General features: G+C 44.3%; 1 protein-coding gene across 2 annotated transcripts in view; it reads left to right on the top strand.

The window, feature by feature from the left end:
• Positions 1–13330, top strand: part of Spg11 (SPG11 vesicle trafficking associated, spatacsin) — a 66881-nt gene that overhangs the window by 35947 nt on the left and 17604 nt on the right. For both annotated transcript variants that reach the window (XM_040746169.1, XM_040746170.1), the window contains 8 exons: positions 459–604; positions 1690–1851; positions 3416–3482; positions 5008–5173; positions 10029–10234; positions 10784–10892; positions 12173–12332; positions 12729–12998. In XM_040746169.1, the coding sequence (XP_040602103.1) occupies positions 459–604; positions 1690–1851; positions 3416–3482; positions 5008–5173; positions 10029–10234; positions 10784–10892; positions 12173–12332; positions 12729–12998 (1286 nt within the window). The remainder of the gene's footprint in view (positions 1–458; positions 605–1689; positions 1852–3415; positions 3483–5007; positions 5174–10028; positions 10235–10783; positions 10893–12172; positions 12333–12728; positions 12999–13330) is intronic.

Here is a 13330-nt window from a genome sequence, read left to right as displayed (position 1 = left end):
ACGTTGCTGTTCACTGAAGTTGTACCTTTGCCTGTGTACAGAACCTATTCATAATGACCAACAAACAGTAACACTAATTTTTTGTTGTTGTTGTTAAATCACTGCTGATACAGTTGACTTGAGGCATCTAATTAAGTCCCCCGCTGCTAAGGAGCTATGTGTGTGGGCTTTAGCATTTCTATTTCATTGTCAACTGATTCTTTCTTTGTCCATAGGGTATTATTCCTATAGAATGTCACTTGTTGGATTCTCCTCTTGACTCTTTTTACCTTTACATTTTATTGCTTTGAAATCTTTGTTTTTATGAAGATGAACCTTTTGAGTTTGCCCACCTACCCACCCCATGTCTTTTCAATGTTTTTAAACTTTGGAAGTTGTTCTTAATGTGGACAGGGTTAAAAGTATCTTTCTCAGAATTATATATCTCTTAATTTAGTGATTATCCCTTTTATTTTCAGATCCCAAACTGATCTTCCAGGCTAGCCTTGCAAATGCTCAGATTTTGATTCCCACCAATCAGGCCAGTGTAAGCAGTATGCTGTTGGAAGGACACACCCTCCTGGCCCTTGCTACTACCATGTATGCTCCCGGTGGTGTCAGCCAGGTACAGGTGACCCTCGGGGTTATTGTGATGAAATAGGGTTGGTTTTAAACTCAGCACAGATAACCAAGGACTGCTTAAATCTTAGCTGGTGCTAAAGCATGATCTAAAGCATGACTACTTCCAAGTATCCTGTTAGATGAATCAGCATGAAACAGGTGAATTTATAGTTCTGTGTCCTGAGCTGAAATGGAGTTCATGCATGAACAGAGGTTCTTTGTCCCTTTGGTGTGTTTTCTATAGCTCCAGGATAGAATCAGGATTGGGTTGCTTCTGCAAGTAGATATATTTTAGATCTGTAGTTTGTGACATGTCATTGCTGATTACCCATTTAGAAAGTTTATTTTAAAGCATAATTTTTAGCTTTCCCTATAAGTTCTTTTGAGGGACCCTTAGATTGTTGCTTTATACTCACATGGCTAAATGACTTGAGTCTGCTTTTAGCCACCAGTCAAAAACTATAGTCAAGAAAGCACTAGGTAATAATCTGCTTTGATGGTATTCATTTGTTTGTTTGTTTTTTTCATGTGTTTTTTTGATACAGGGTCTCACTATGTAGCTCTGGCTGTCCTGGCATTTACTGTGTAGACCAGGCCTCTGCCTCCCAAGTGCTGAGTTTAAAGACATGTGCCATCATTGCCCAACTATTTTATTAGTTTTTTTGAGGCAGGTTTACTCTCTAGTCCAAGTTGGCCTGTAATTCCCTGTATAAACCGGGCTACTCTTGAATTCTTAGTGATTTTCCTGCCTCAGCCTCCCAAATGCTGTACTATATACAGGCACCACCATGTCCAGCAGTAATAGTTGTTGGATCTTTTAAGAATTAATGAATAATTAAATATAAATATTATAAACATTATAGTAGAGATGGCTTTTTTTCAAACAACGTACAGTTTGAGAACAACGGTGTAGCTCTCTTCGTAATCTTGCAGGAAATGGAGGCTTGATATTAAACATCTAGTCTAGTGCCATATAGCTGTTAGGTCCTAGGATCGAATGACTGCTCTGCCAGTGCTGCTTCACTAGAGCCTTCTTCTATAGTGACGATCTAAACACCACTCCCATCTGTAATGTGTCTTCTTGCATAGGTCATTCAGAGTGAAGGAAGTGAGAGCTGCTTGAAGAAAGTGGACCCCCAGCTATTGAAGATGGCGTTAACACCTTACCCAAAGCTCAAAGCTGCCCTGTTCCCACAGTGCACTGCTCCTAGTATTCTGCCCTCGGATATTACTCTCTACCACCTCCTTCAGGTACTGTACTTAGGGAGCTGGTTCTTACATGTACCAGCCAGGTCTCTTCCAGGAAATCAGGAAGCCCTACCTCCTTTCAACACTCAGGATAAGAATTGTGCCAAAGAAGGATGGAGCTATGAGCCTACACACAGAAGAGTCACTCGGGAACCTGCGATTTTGCTTCTGTTTAAGGGATTGGCAGACCCTCTCAGGCCTGTTCAGGATCTGTATTAGAAGCATCTTTTGCCCATGTCTCAGTTCAACATGCTTTCTTTATTACATATGTGTTCAGACATTACATACATATTCATAGTATCTTCAATCCAGTGTAAGTTGTGTTGTTCTTTAGAGGTACGAAATCTGCCCTATTCTAATGTGAAGAATTTTGGAGGTGGACTAATTGGTTTATAGATGTGCCAGGACTGTGTTTCTGGAATGTAAAAGATTAGCAGCCTGTGCTAGAGTAGAGTGCAAGTCTGTCATGCCACTTAATATACCCTCGAGGTCAGGTTTCTGTAAAGAATATTCCATAGAATGGGGCTAGGGAGATGGCTTGGTGGTTAAAAGCACTGGATGCTCTTCCAGAGGACCTGGGTTTGATTCCCTGCACCCACATGGTGGCTCACAGGTACTAGGGACACAAGTGCTGTAAATACATACATGCAGGCAAAAGACTCATGCCCAGGAATTCTTAAAAGAAGAACTTCCTGGCGAAGATGGCCTCGTGCTGCCTTCACATCCTGCTGTAGGAGTCTCTGCAATCAGCAGCACTGTATGCAGCCTTGGTGTAAACCAGATGCTTCAGTGACATGGTACTCTGTCCAGATCTGGCTCAGTATAGTGATCCTCCTGTCTCAGTGTCTCAAGTGCTGGGATCACAGGCATACAGAGTTCCTTGCTTCTGAAATATTTGAATCAACTTAAATACAAACCATTTCAAGTTATTCTTCACTCTCTTTTCTTCTTGACTTACATCATTTTGTTTTGCTTTGATTTTTGAGACATGTGGCCTTCAATTCCTGATCCTCCCTCTTCTGTTGCTCAAGTTCTGGTCTTATGGGTGTGCACCACACCTGGCTTTTTATTTCTTTTAAAGCAATGTCTTACTGTGTTGCTCAGGCTGATCTCTAACCCTGTGCTCAAGTGATTCTCCTGCCTCAGCCTCCTGAATGTGGGGACTGCGGACACATACCACTATGCCTGATGCCCTGGTAGCTCTTTGTATGTGTGCACTTTTATGTTCATGTGGGTCTCCATGTGTGTGCAGGTGCACATGTGTGCCCATGTGTGTAGATATCAAAGACCAACCTTGAATGGTGGTCCTTAGGAGCTGTTTCATGTTTTTGGGGGAGGGTGGTACAGTATGGGGAGGGGCTGTGTTCAAAGAATTTATGTTCAGGGGGAGAGAGAGCATTTAACTGTGTTTTGTTCTGGGGATCAAGGTTAGGGTCCCATGTGTGCTGGCAAACATTCCACCAGAGTCCTGTGAAGTGACTCCCTCTGTAGGTCTTTCTGTCGTTTTTGTTTATTTGTTTTAGGGTCAATAAACCTTTGAGTCTGATTGACTTTTACTCCTTTACAGTCTTTGCCGCCCTTTGATCCTAGCAGATTGTTTGGCTGGCAGTCTGCCAACACACTAGCAATAGGAGGTAAGTCAAGGGATTTCTTGCTTTGGAAACATTTAGGTCATATAAAGAGTAGAAATTTTTATACATAAAGTAATCCCTTTTTTCCAATGCTTTCTATTGTAAAAGTACTTCTCAATGGAAGACACATTCCTGGAAACTAATTGAGAACATGTAAGTTAAAAGTCTGTATGTTGAGTTTCTAGGACTGCATGTTAACAGAGCAGACATGTGCCTCTCTGCAGCTCTTCCTTTTCAGAATCCTCTGTTTTGAGTGTTGGTGTTGACAGTTAGTAAATTATGGCTCCACCTTGTAATGACTTTCTGACCTTGAACATAGTTTTCTTTAAAATAAGACTATTAATAGTGTCCCTCTCCTGTGTTGTGAGAAAGAAGGCAGGGTGTTTTGGGTTTGGTTGGTTGATGTGTTTTTGAGACAGGCTGATCTCGAATTTGCTGTGTAGTTCAGATTGACCTTGGATATCTGATCCTCCTGCCTCTCCCTCCCTAGTTCTGGGGTACTTGAGTTTATACCACATCTGACTTAGATGGTTTTGGGGATCAAGTCCAGGGCTTTATGCAAGCACTGTACCAACTGAGCTCCAGCCTCAGCCCTAAGAACATGGCATTTTACCACTCTCATTTATTACATATCAGGCCCGCACACACCTCTGTCTTCTATAGGACATAAGATTTATTACATACCAGGCCTGCACACACCTCTGTCCTCTGTAGGACATAAGATTTATTACATATCAGGCCTGCACACACCTCTGTCCTCTGTAGGACATAAGATTTATTACATATCAGGCCTGCACACACCTCTGTCCTCTGTAGGACATAAGATTTATTACATATCAGGCCTGCACACACCTCTGTCCTCTATAGGACATAAGAATCTCATTTATTACATACCAGGCCTGTACACACCACTGTCCTCTGTAGGACATAAGAATTCTTCTGAGTGTTGTCCATTTTAAGCACTCTTAAGCCTGTGTCTCCATGCTTGTAATGTTAAATTCATACTATCTGTGCTCATGGAAGTGTCTCAAAATTTTTTGACCTCAAAAATATAATAGATATGTGTCAAACTGCCTAAAAATAAATTTTCTGATCAAGCACTCTCTAGCACTGAGACATAACCCCAGAAATAAGAAATGAACTTTTAAGCCAGGCGGCGTACACCTTTAATACTAGCTCTTCAGAGGCAGAGGCAGGTGGATCTCTGTGAGTTCTAGACCAGCCTGGCCTACAGAATGAGTTCCAAGACAGCCAAGATTATACAGTGAAAACCTGTCTCGAGGCCAGCATGGTCTATAGAGTGAGTTCCAAAATAGCCAGGGCTACAGAGAAACCCTGCCTCCAAAACCAAAAAGGAAAAACAGGAATTTTCTAAGGAATCTGTTTTATAAATTGAAAATGTTATGTGTGCCTTGTACATTGTGCAGAATGACTGCACCAGCCAGTTTCCCACGGAGGAGGTAGCATCCCATACGCACAGTGCTGGTGGCGTGGCAAGGGCTAATAATACGCTTTGCTCTCTCCCCAGATACAGCCAACCATCTCCCACATTTCTCCAGCCCTGACCTGGTGAGTAAATACGCTGTGGTAGAACGTCTGAATTATGCATATTATTTACATCATGGACGCCCATCATTTGCCTTTGGTACTTTTCTGGTCCAGGAGTTAATCAAGAGTAAGACTCCCAAACAACTGTAAGTATTAAGAGCTTACTTTCTGTTCTTAAAAAAGCATATGTGTATTTTACTGATGCATTTTACAAAGTAGTGAAACTGACCATTAGTAATGCTGTAGTTGTTTTAAGTGTTTGAGAATTTCGTCTGATGCATTTTGGTCATATTCCTCCCCTTACTCCAGCTCCTCCCAGGTATCCCCACCTCCTGTTCTGTGTGTCCCCTCTGTCTCCCTCTCTCCCCTTGACCCCACTTTGTGTGAGCCTGAGGCCTGCCTTGGAGTATGGCCAGTATACCAGGTGTCACTCCACGGAAGAAAACGGACTCTCCCTCTTCCGACAGCAATTAAATCCGATGCCAGCTGCTCCTCAGCTAGGAGTGGGGCTTTGTGCCACCTCCCTGCTCCAAGCCGAGACTGCATCTGGCTTGAGCTTCTGTGGTCTTGTACAGGCTGTCACCCTCTGAGTTCACATGTGTTCCCGCCCCGCTGTGTCTGGAGAGCACTGTTTTCTTGATGTCATCCACCGCCTCTGGCTCCTACAGTCCTCTGGTCCCCTTTGCACATAGACCCGGAACCTTGAGGAAAGGGATGTGACCTAGATGTCCCAGTTAGGGGCTGGGCACTCTGGGGTAGTCTCTGTGGTAACTGGCATCTACTGCAAAGAGAAGCTCCTCCGATGAGGCCTGAGCAAGGTACTGATCTGCATCAGGGTTAGACTGTCCCGATGCCCAGCAGCCCCAGGTCACTGAGGTGGGGGGCCTACAGTGATTGTATTGGGTGGTGATTTTGTTTCCATTGAGCACTTTTTTTTTTTTTGCATTTCAAGTTTTTGGCTTTATTGTGTGCAATATTTGCCAATGGAAAAAGTAAAACAGTAACTCTCAAAAGAGACATGTTTTAAAGTCATGCGACAGCAGCTCAGATACTAGCAGCTGCCACAGAGGAATTCCATATCAGGGTACGTTTTATAGTCACAAGCTGTCTTTTATACTCCACTTCATACAGAATTGGGAGAACTATTTGATGTAATTGACAGTGAAATATGGTTTTTTATAATAAAACAGTGATGCATTTAAAAATTTTTTAGCTGGGCTGTGGTGGTGGCGCATGCCTTTAATCCCAGCACTCAGGAGGCAGAGGCAGGAGGATCTCTGTGAGTTTGAGGCCAACCTGGTCTACACAATGAGTTCCAGGACAGCCAGGGCTATTACACAGAGAAACCCTATCTTGAAAAACAAAACAAACAAACAAACAAAAACCAATGACAACAACAACAAAAGCTTTGTTTGGTACTAGGTTTTCATGGTAAAGCAGTTTAGTAGTTCAGGAAGTGGGGGTGAAAGACAGAAGCCTGGGCTCCAGTTCTTCACATTACAGGGTTGGCAATGTCTTGTATATCTTGCTAGAAATTTTCTATGTGCATAAATGCACAGCTGAGTCCTCTAAAATGTGCCTTCAGATGTTAACCTTGGAGCTTGAGAGATGGCTCAGTGGTTAAGAACACTGGCTGCTCTTCCAGAGGACCTGGGTTCAATTCCCAGCACCTAAATGGCAGCTTACAACAGACTGTAACTCCAGTTCCAGGGGATCTGATGCCCTTTTCTGGCCTCCATGGGCATTGAACACACATGTTGCACAGACATACAGTAAGACACTTGTACATATAAAATAAAAATAAATCTCAAAAATAAGCATTGGTTTTCTAGGTAGCGCTTGTGTTCATAGCCAGACTTGACTACGATCACAAGTGCAGTGTTTTTGAAAAGTCTTCATGTCTCCTGGGTGACGGTAGAAGCTACAGTGCTGTGAATAGGTGCTTTAGTTTAAATCCAGGGCCAGCAATACAGCTCAGCAGGAGAAGGAGCTTGCCACCAAGTCTAGCAGCCTGCATTTGATTCCTAGGATCTACGTGGTGGTAGAAGAGGGCTGACTACTACAAATTGTCCTCTGACTTCCACACTCACACTGTGGTCCATTTATGCCTCTCCACCCTCCACCTAAGTGACCAAATGAGCTGACTTGGTGCTTCCGGTGCCACAGCCATTGCTGTACCTGGCATCTCTTCATTTGCAGTGCCAGGCTTTGAGAACGTAAGCGCAGCTGACTCCCAGCACCCGTGGCTAACTAGGCTGTGACACGGGGGTTGTGGAGGACCCTGCAGCAAGCGCTGTGCTGCCTGTCACTACTGAAACAAGGTTGATTTGTCCCCCAGACACACTTCAGCCACAACAGCTATCCGCCAGGCAGACACCCGGCCGAGGCCTGTACTTTAGCCTCACCTCAGCCATTTTATGGGAACAGCTTTGGAAACCAGCTCCCTTCATAGCAGAGTCAGGTGTTGATGTTGACCACGTCTTACACAAATCAGTAATTCTGCTACATCCATCAAGTCCAGGTGACAGCATGGTGACCGGCGCTGGCTCAGTAACACCAGGGTATTTTGTTTGCCCTTAGAGCAGTGGTTCTCAACCTGTGTGTCATGACCCTTTTGGCAAACCTCTGTCTCCATAAATATTTTGCATTACAGTTCATAAGTGTAGCAAAATTATAGTTATGAAGTAGCCACTAAAATGAGTGTATGGTTGGGGTCAGCACAGCGTGAGGAACTGCATTAAAGGGTCTTGGTATTAGGAGGGTTGAGAACCCCTGCTCTAGAGCAGCGTGCTGTAGACTGGCTAAATCCAGTGTGATCAGTGCAACTGGGTGTCTTGGAGTGTTTTGTCATTTAAACTCAATGAGTATGGCAGGACAGGTGTTTTATGTGACCGTGTGGCAGGTGTGCTGGGATACTGATGTCTCCCAGATCCTTTTTGCAGTGACATCTGCAAAGATAGGCATAGTTTTTCTGCTTCCAAAATCTTTCTTCTTCATTAGTCATGGAAGCACAGCAATTGTGCTTTGTGCCTTGTCTGGAGGAATCTGTCCTAATTTCTGTCTTTGGAACTTGATTTATCTGGGATGTGGACCTCAGTGACCACAGTGGCAAAAAGGACATTGAACTCTAAATTGGCCCAGCAAACTGCTGCAACACAACTCATACTGGTCCCAGCAGACCTTTTCTGTGAAGCACTTGTCGCTGTGGCCAACCTTGAGTGTTTGGGCCAATTCAGACGAGAAGTGCTGCTGTTCTAATCTTTTCCTGCAGCCGTTTCTTTACAAGTTGCACAACGATTCCTCTCAGTTAGGAACCAACCACAAAGCTAACTATCATTCTTACCAATAACCCAGTTACAGTAGAGAAGAAATAAGACCTACTGCATAATCACTTTCCAAGGAATTAGGAAAGAAAAATACTTTCAGTAGGTACACTAAAGCAGAGAGTGGAGAGAAAAACTGCTGTGCTGTGGATCATCTTATAAAACTGTACTAAGGGCTGGAGAGATGGCTCAGAGGTTAAGAGCACTGACTGTTCTTCCAGAGGTCCTGAGTTCAATTCCCAGCAACCACATGGTGGCTCACAACCACCTTGAATGAGATCTGGTGCCTTCTGCTGGCACACATACAGAAGAATGTATACATAATAAATAAATAAAATATTAAAAAAATAAGGAGAAAAATTACAAAGCATCCACACTTTCTTCTTATATCTGGTCTCCTCTTTAAAAAAAACTGTACTAAAACTCAGAAATATAAGCAGAGATGAAATGGGACAGCTGGGTAGTTATTAGTGTCACCTAAATCTGGACTGGACTGGTCCCACTGACACTTGGCTCTCCAAATTTCCCTGGAGGAAGAAAATCACTAACTTTCCTAAGAGAAAAGCAAGTTCCACAACTTTGGTATTGCCATTGTCTGTGTGTAGTGAATGCATTTCATGCTTATTAAAATTTCCCCAATTATGCTGGGCAATGTTGGCACACACTTTAATCCCAGCACTCGGGAGGCAGAGGCAGGTGGATCTCTGTGAATTTGAGACCAGCCTGGTCTACAAGAGCCAGTTCTAGGACAGCCTCTAAAGCCACAGAGAAACCCTGTCTCAAAAAACAAAAACAAAAACAAATTTAATCTAAGGAAATAGGGTTATAGTGCCCAAAATAAAAAAGGTTCCCTGGAACCCAAATGAACAAAGAGGAAAGGGAGAGAGCAAGAGAGAAAATATAAAGCTCTCTCTCTTTGCCTATCACCAATGCAGTTCCGTTTCCTTGTTCCAGTGAGAGGCAGGTGTTTTGTTTCGTTTTTTGGTTTTTCGAGACAAGGTTTTCTGTGTAGCCTTGGCTGTCCTGGAATTTACTCTGTAGGCCAAGCTGGCCTCAAACTCTCAGAGATTCACCTGCCTGTCTTCCAAAAGCTGGGATTAATGGCATGTGCCACCACCACTGTTTTTTAAAATTGTGTTTCTGTCTGTGGTGTGTGTGTGTGTATGTGTGTGTGTGCGCGCACCAAGATACCCTTGGAAATCAGAGGATAACTTTTTGTCTTAAGATTCTATTTTATTTTTATTATGTGTGTAGTGGGAGGAGGGTTGGCGTGTTCATGGGGGAATCTAAAAGAGAAGATCAGGTCACCTGGAGCTGGCATTACAGGTGCCCGTGGGCTCCCTGGCGTGGGTGCTGGGAACCTAACTTGGGTCTTCAACAAGAGTGTAAGCACTCTTAACTGTTGAGCCACTCTTAACTGTTGAGCCTCGAGGACAACGCCTGTGAGTTGGTTCTCTGTGCCATGTAACTCTAGGGGTGAAATCCAAGTTGTTGGGCTGGGTTCCAACTAACTTTACTCACTGAGCTGTCTTCCTGGCCCCCTCATCTGTGGGTTTTGAGGTGTGAGCTGATGTCCTCACACTTGTTCAGCAGGACCTTTAACCACTGAACTAGGTCACCAGCCAGTGTGAAAAATAATGCTTCTGTCTGATATAATGTTGTTGTTTTTATATTTCAGGATCCAGCAAGTAGGCAAGGAGGCCTATACCTTAGGGCTCGCTTCCTTCCACAGCCCTTCAGTAGGGGCTGCCTGTGTTTGCTTCTTAGAATTGCTTGGTCTTAGCAGCCTCAAGCTCAGAGTTGACATGAAAATGGCAAATGTGATTCTGGGCTACAAGTGTAGAAATGAAGATGGTCACCCCAGCTTTATCAGAGAGTCTCTAGGTACAGCACCTTTGCCTTGCCCGGAGGAAACATGGGGAGGTCAAAGCATTAGGCAGAAATGGCACTCTTCCCTTTTCTTGCACAGTTCGTATTATATCTCACTTCCTTTTTCCTTTTTTTCCAAATAGGGTTTCTCTGTGTGTCCCTGGCTGTCCTGGAACTCGTTTTGTAGACCAGGCTGGCCTCGAACTCACAGAGATCCTCCTGCCTCCACTTCCCGAGTGCTGGGATTAAAGGCCTGCACCACCACTACCTGGCCTTTATCTCACTTTCTTAGAGGTCATTTTAATTGGGTTTGAATGATCCTGAGCCTCATTACTTGAACACAAATGTCCAGGTCCTATTGAACACACACACACACATTCTTGATGGCTTTGATCTTATTGGGCTTTTTCTTTGGTTTTTGGTTCTTTGGAGATGGGGTCCCACTGTGTTCTGCCTTGCTCAGGTAACCCCGAGCTCCTTTTCCTCAGCGTCCTGAATAGCTGGGGCTACAGGGCTGAGTGACTGTGCCCACACTTAGGTCTTTCTTGCCGGTATTTCTTACAGCTGAAAAACTGTCTAAGCTTGCGGACGGTGACAAGGCCACCACAGAAGAGTTGCTGGTTCTCTTGGAAGAAGGCGTGTGGAATAACATCACGCAGCAAGGTTTGAACAGGTTTGTGAGCAGCAGCCCCAGGCTCTTACTAGTAAACCTGACTGTGCCAGTCTGTGTTTGCTTGATCTTCCAGTATCTTACTCTTCCATCAAAATCCTGGTCTTCCTCTATCAGCATAGAGCAGGCAAAAAGTTGCCTCTTACATACATATGCTGAAAAGGAAGTCTGTTCTTCCTTGTAGGCAAGAGGGGCCGTGGGCTCTTAGGATTGTTTGGTCTGCATGTGTGTCTGTAAACCACATGAGTTCAGTGTCCTCGAAGGCCAGCGAAGGGCATCAGATCCCTTGGAACTAAAGTTACAAAAGATTGTGAACCACCATGTGTGTGCTAGTGCTGAACACAGGTTCTCTGCAAGAATAGTAGTGTTTTTAACTGCTGAGCCATCTCTCCATCCCAGAATAGGTGGCTTGGTTTTGGTTTTCAAGACAGAATTTCACCGTGTCGACTTGGCTGTCCTGGAAATCGCTCTGTAAACCAGGCTGACCTAGAACTCCAAGACTTGCCTACCTCTGCCTCCTGAGTGCTGGGATTGAAGGTGTGCACCACCACATCTAGCTAGCTTTTTTAAAAGAAGTCTAATAAATATTTGATATATTTTGAGAAGCATATATCTTTATTATTTTTACATATTTTATGTATTTTAGATTATTTTTATTATTTTTTATTTTTTTGGTTTTTATGAGACAGGGTTTCTCTATATTGTTTTGGAGGCTGTTGGACCAGCCCGGCCTCGAACTCACAGAGATCCGCCTGCCTCTGCCTCCCAAGTGCTGGAATTAAAGGTGAGCGCCACCACTTTTTTCTTTTTTAAAGAGATCATGCTCTGGTTACTTTAAGTTTTACCAGTATCCAAGTTTCAAACTAGGTCTATATTATAGGTGTGTGTGTGTGTGTGTGTGTGTGTGTGTGTGTGTGTGTGTGTGTGTGTGCGCGCGCGCAGGTGCCCATGGCAACCAAAGATATTGATTCCCTAGAATTAGAAGTTGTTGTGAGCCACCTGACATGGGTGCTGGAACTAAACCCAGGTTCCCTGTAGGAGCAGTAAGCTCTTGCAACCACTTATCCATCTTATTTACTTACTTACTTTGGTTTTTTGAGACAGGGTCTCACCATGGAGCCCTGGCTCATCTGGAACTTGCTCTATAGACCAGGCTGGCCTTTAAACTCATACATATCCCCTGCCTCTACCTTCTGAGTGCAAAAATGCACCACCATGTCTGATCCTAGAGCTCTATTTTAATATTTTTTCCTTCTGCTATCCATCCCCAATTCTGATTATAGGTTGTGCAGTGAATCCAGCAGCCAGTGGACATTAGTGTTACAGTTCTGCACAGTCCACAATATAAAACTGAGCATGTCCTACCTTAGAGAATGTGCCAAAGCCAATGATTGGCTGCAGTTCCTGGTTCATAGCCAACTCCATAACTATCACCTGGAAGAGGTAAGCACATTTCCAGAACAGTGTTCTTTGTGTTTTTGTCTGCTATGAGACCCGTGTTTGCCAAGTTCATTAGACTGGCATCAGGCAAGAGGGTAATATAGGTACAGAGTGTGAATGCGTTTCTAGGATTCCAGGTTGAATGTGGAAGTTCACTCAGATTCCCTCAAAAGCAACCTATTGTGGTGTCTCAGGTCTGTCATCTCAGTACTAGGGAGACTGAGAAGGTAGTATAGCAAGTTCTAGGCCACCCTGGGCCACACAAGCAGGACATTACCACAGACAAGTCAGATGACTTTGGAAACAGTTCAGCATCATCAGATTTATCTTGAGCCCCTCTGAATGTACTTCCTCTAGCTGAAAGGAACATTGAGTGTATTTTAATCGTCTGCTCTCCAGGTGAAGTCTCTTCTTCAGAACTTTAGCCCAGTCCTTCAGAGCCACTTGAAGCTGGCTTTTGAAAAACTGTCATCCGGGCCCATCTCTAGAGTGGATGGTGGCCAAGACCACAAGTACCTCCAGGAACTCCAGAGAAACAAAGAGGAGATGAGGGATTTCTTTGAAATTCTCCACCAGTGCTCGGAAGAGTCAGCCTCTTGGTGCTGGCTCCTCACAGAAGCAGTGAAACAGCGGGCTCCCATCCTCAGTGTCCTGGCCTCTTGTTTCCAGGTGAGGGGCTGGAGAAGCCTCAGTTGAGGAGCCAGAAAGCAGTAAGAAGAGCTGGACATGGTGGTAGTGCCTGGAATCCCGCTTACTTGGGTGGTTAAGTTAGGTGGATGGAAAATTCCAGGCTAACCTGGGCCATAAGGTAAGACCCTGTCTCAAAAAAAACCTAACAAGGGCTAGAGAGATGGCTCAGTGGCTGTGAGCATGTCTTGTTCCCAGCACCCACACTGTGTGCGACACAGCCACCCGTAACTCAGACTCCAGTGGCCCCCATGCTCCTGGGTTCCTGAGTACAACACTCAACACACATAATTAAAAGGAAAATAATAAAGCGA

This window comes from Mesocricetus auratus, unplaced genomic scaffold (genome assembly GCF_017639785.1).
Source record: "Mesocricetus auratus isolate SY011 unplaced genomic scaffold, BCM_Maur_2.0 Super-Scaffold_100004, whole genome shotgun sequence".
NCBI classification, from domain to species: domain Eukaryota; kingdom Metazoa; phylum Chordata; class Mammalia; order Rodentia; family Cricetidae; genus Mesocricetus; species Mesocricetus auratus.
This window is presented reverse-complemented; position numbering and strand designations above follow the sequence as displayed.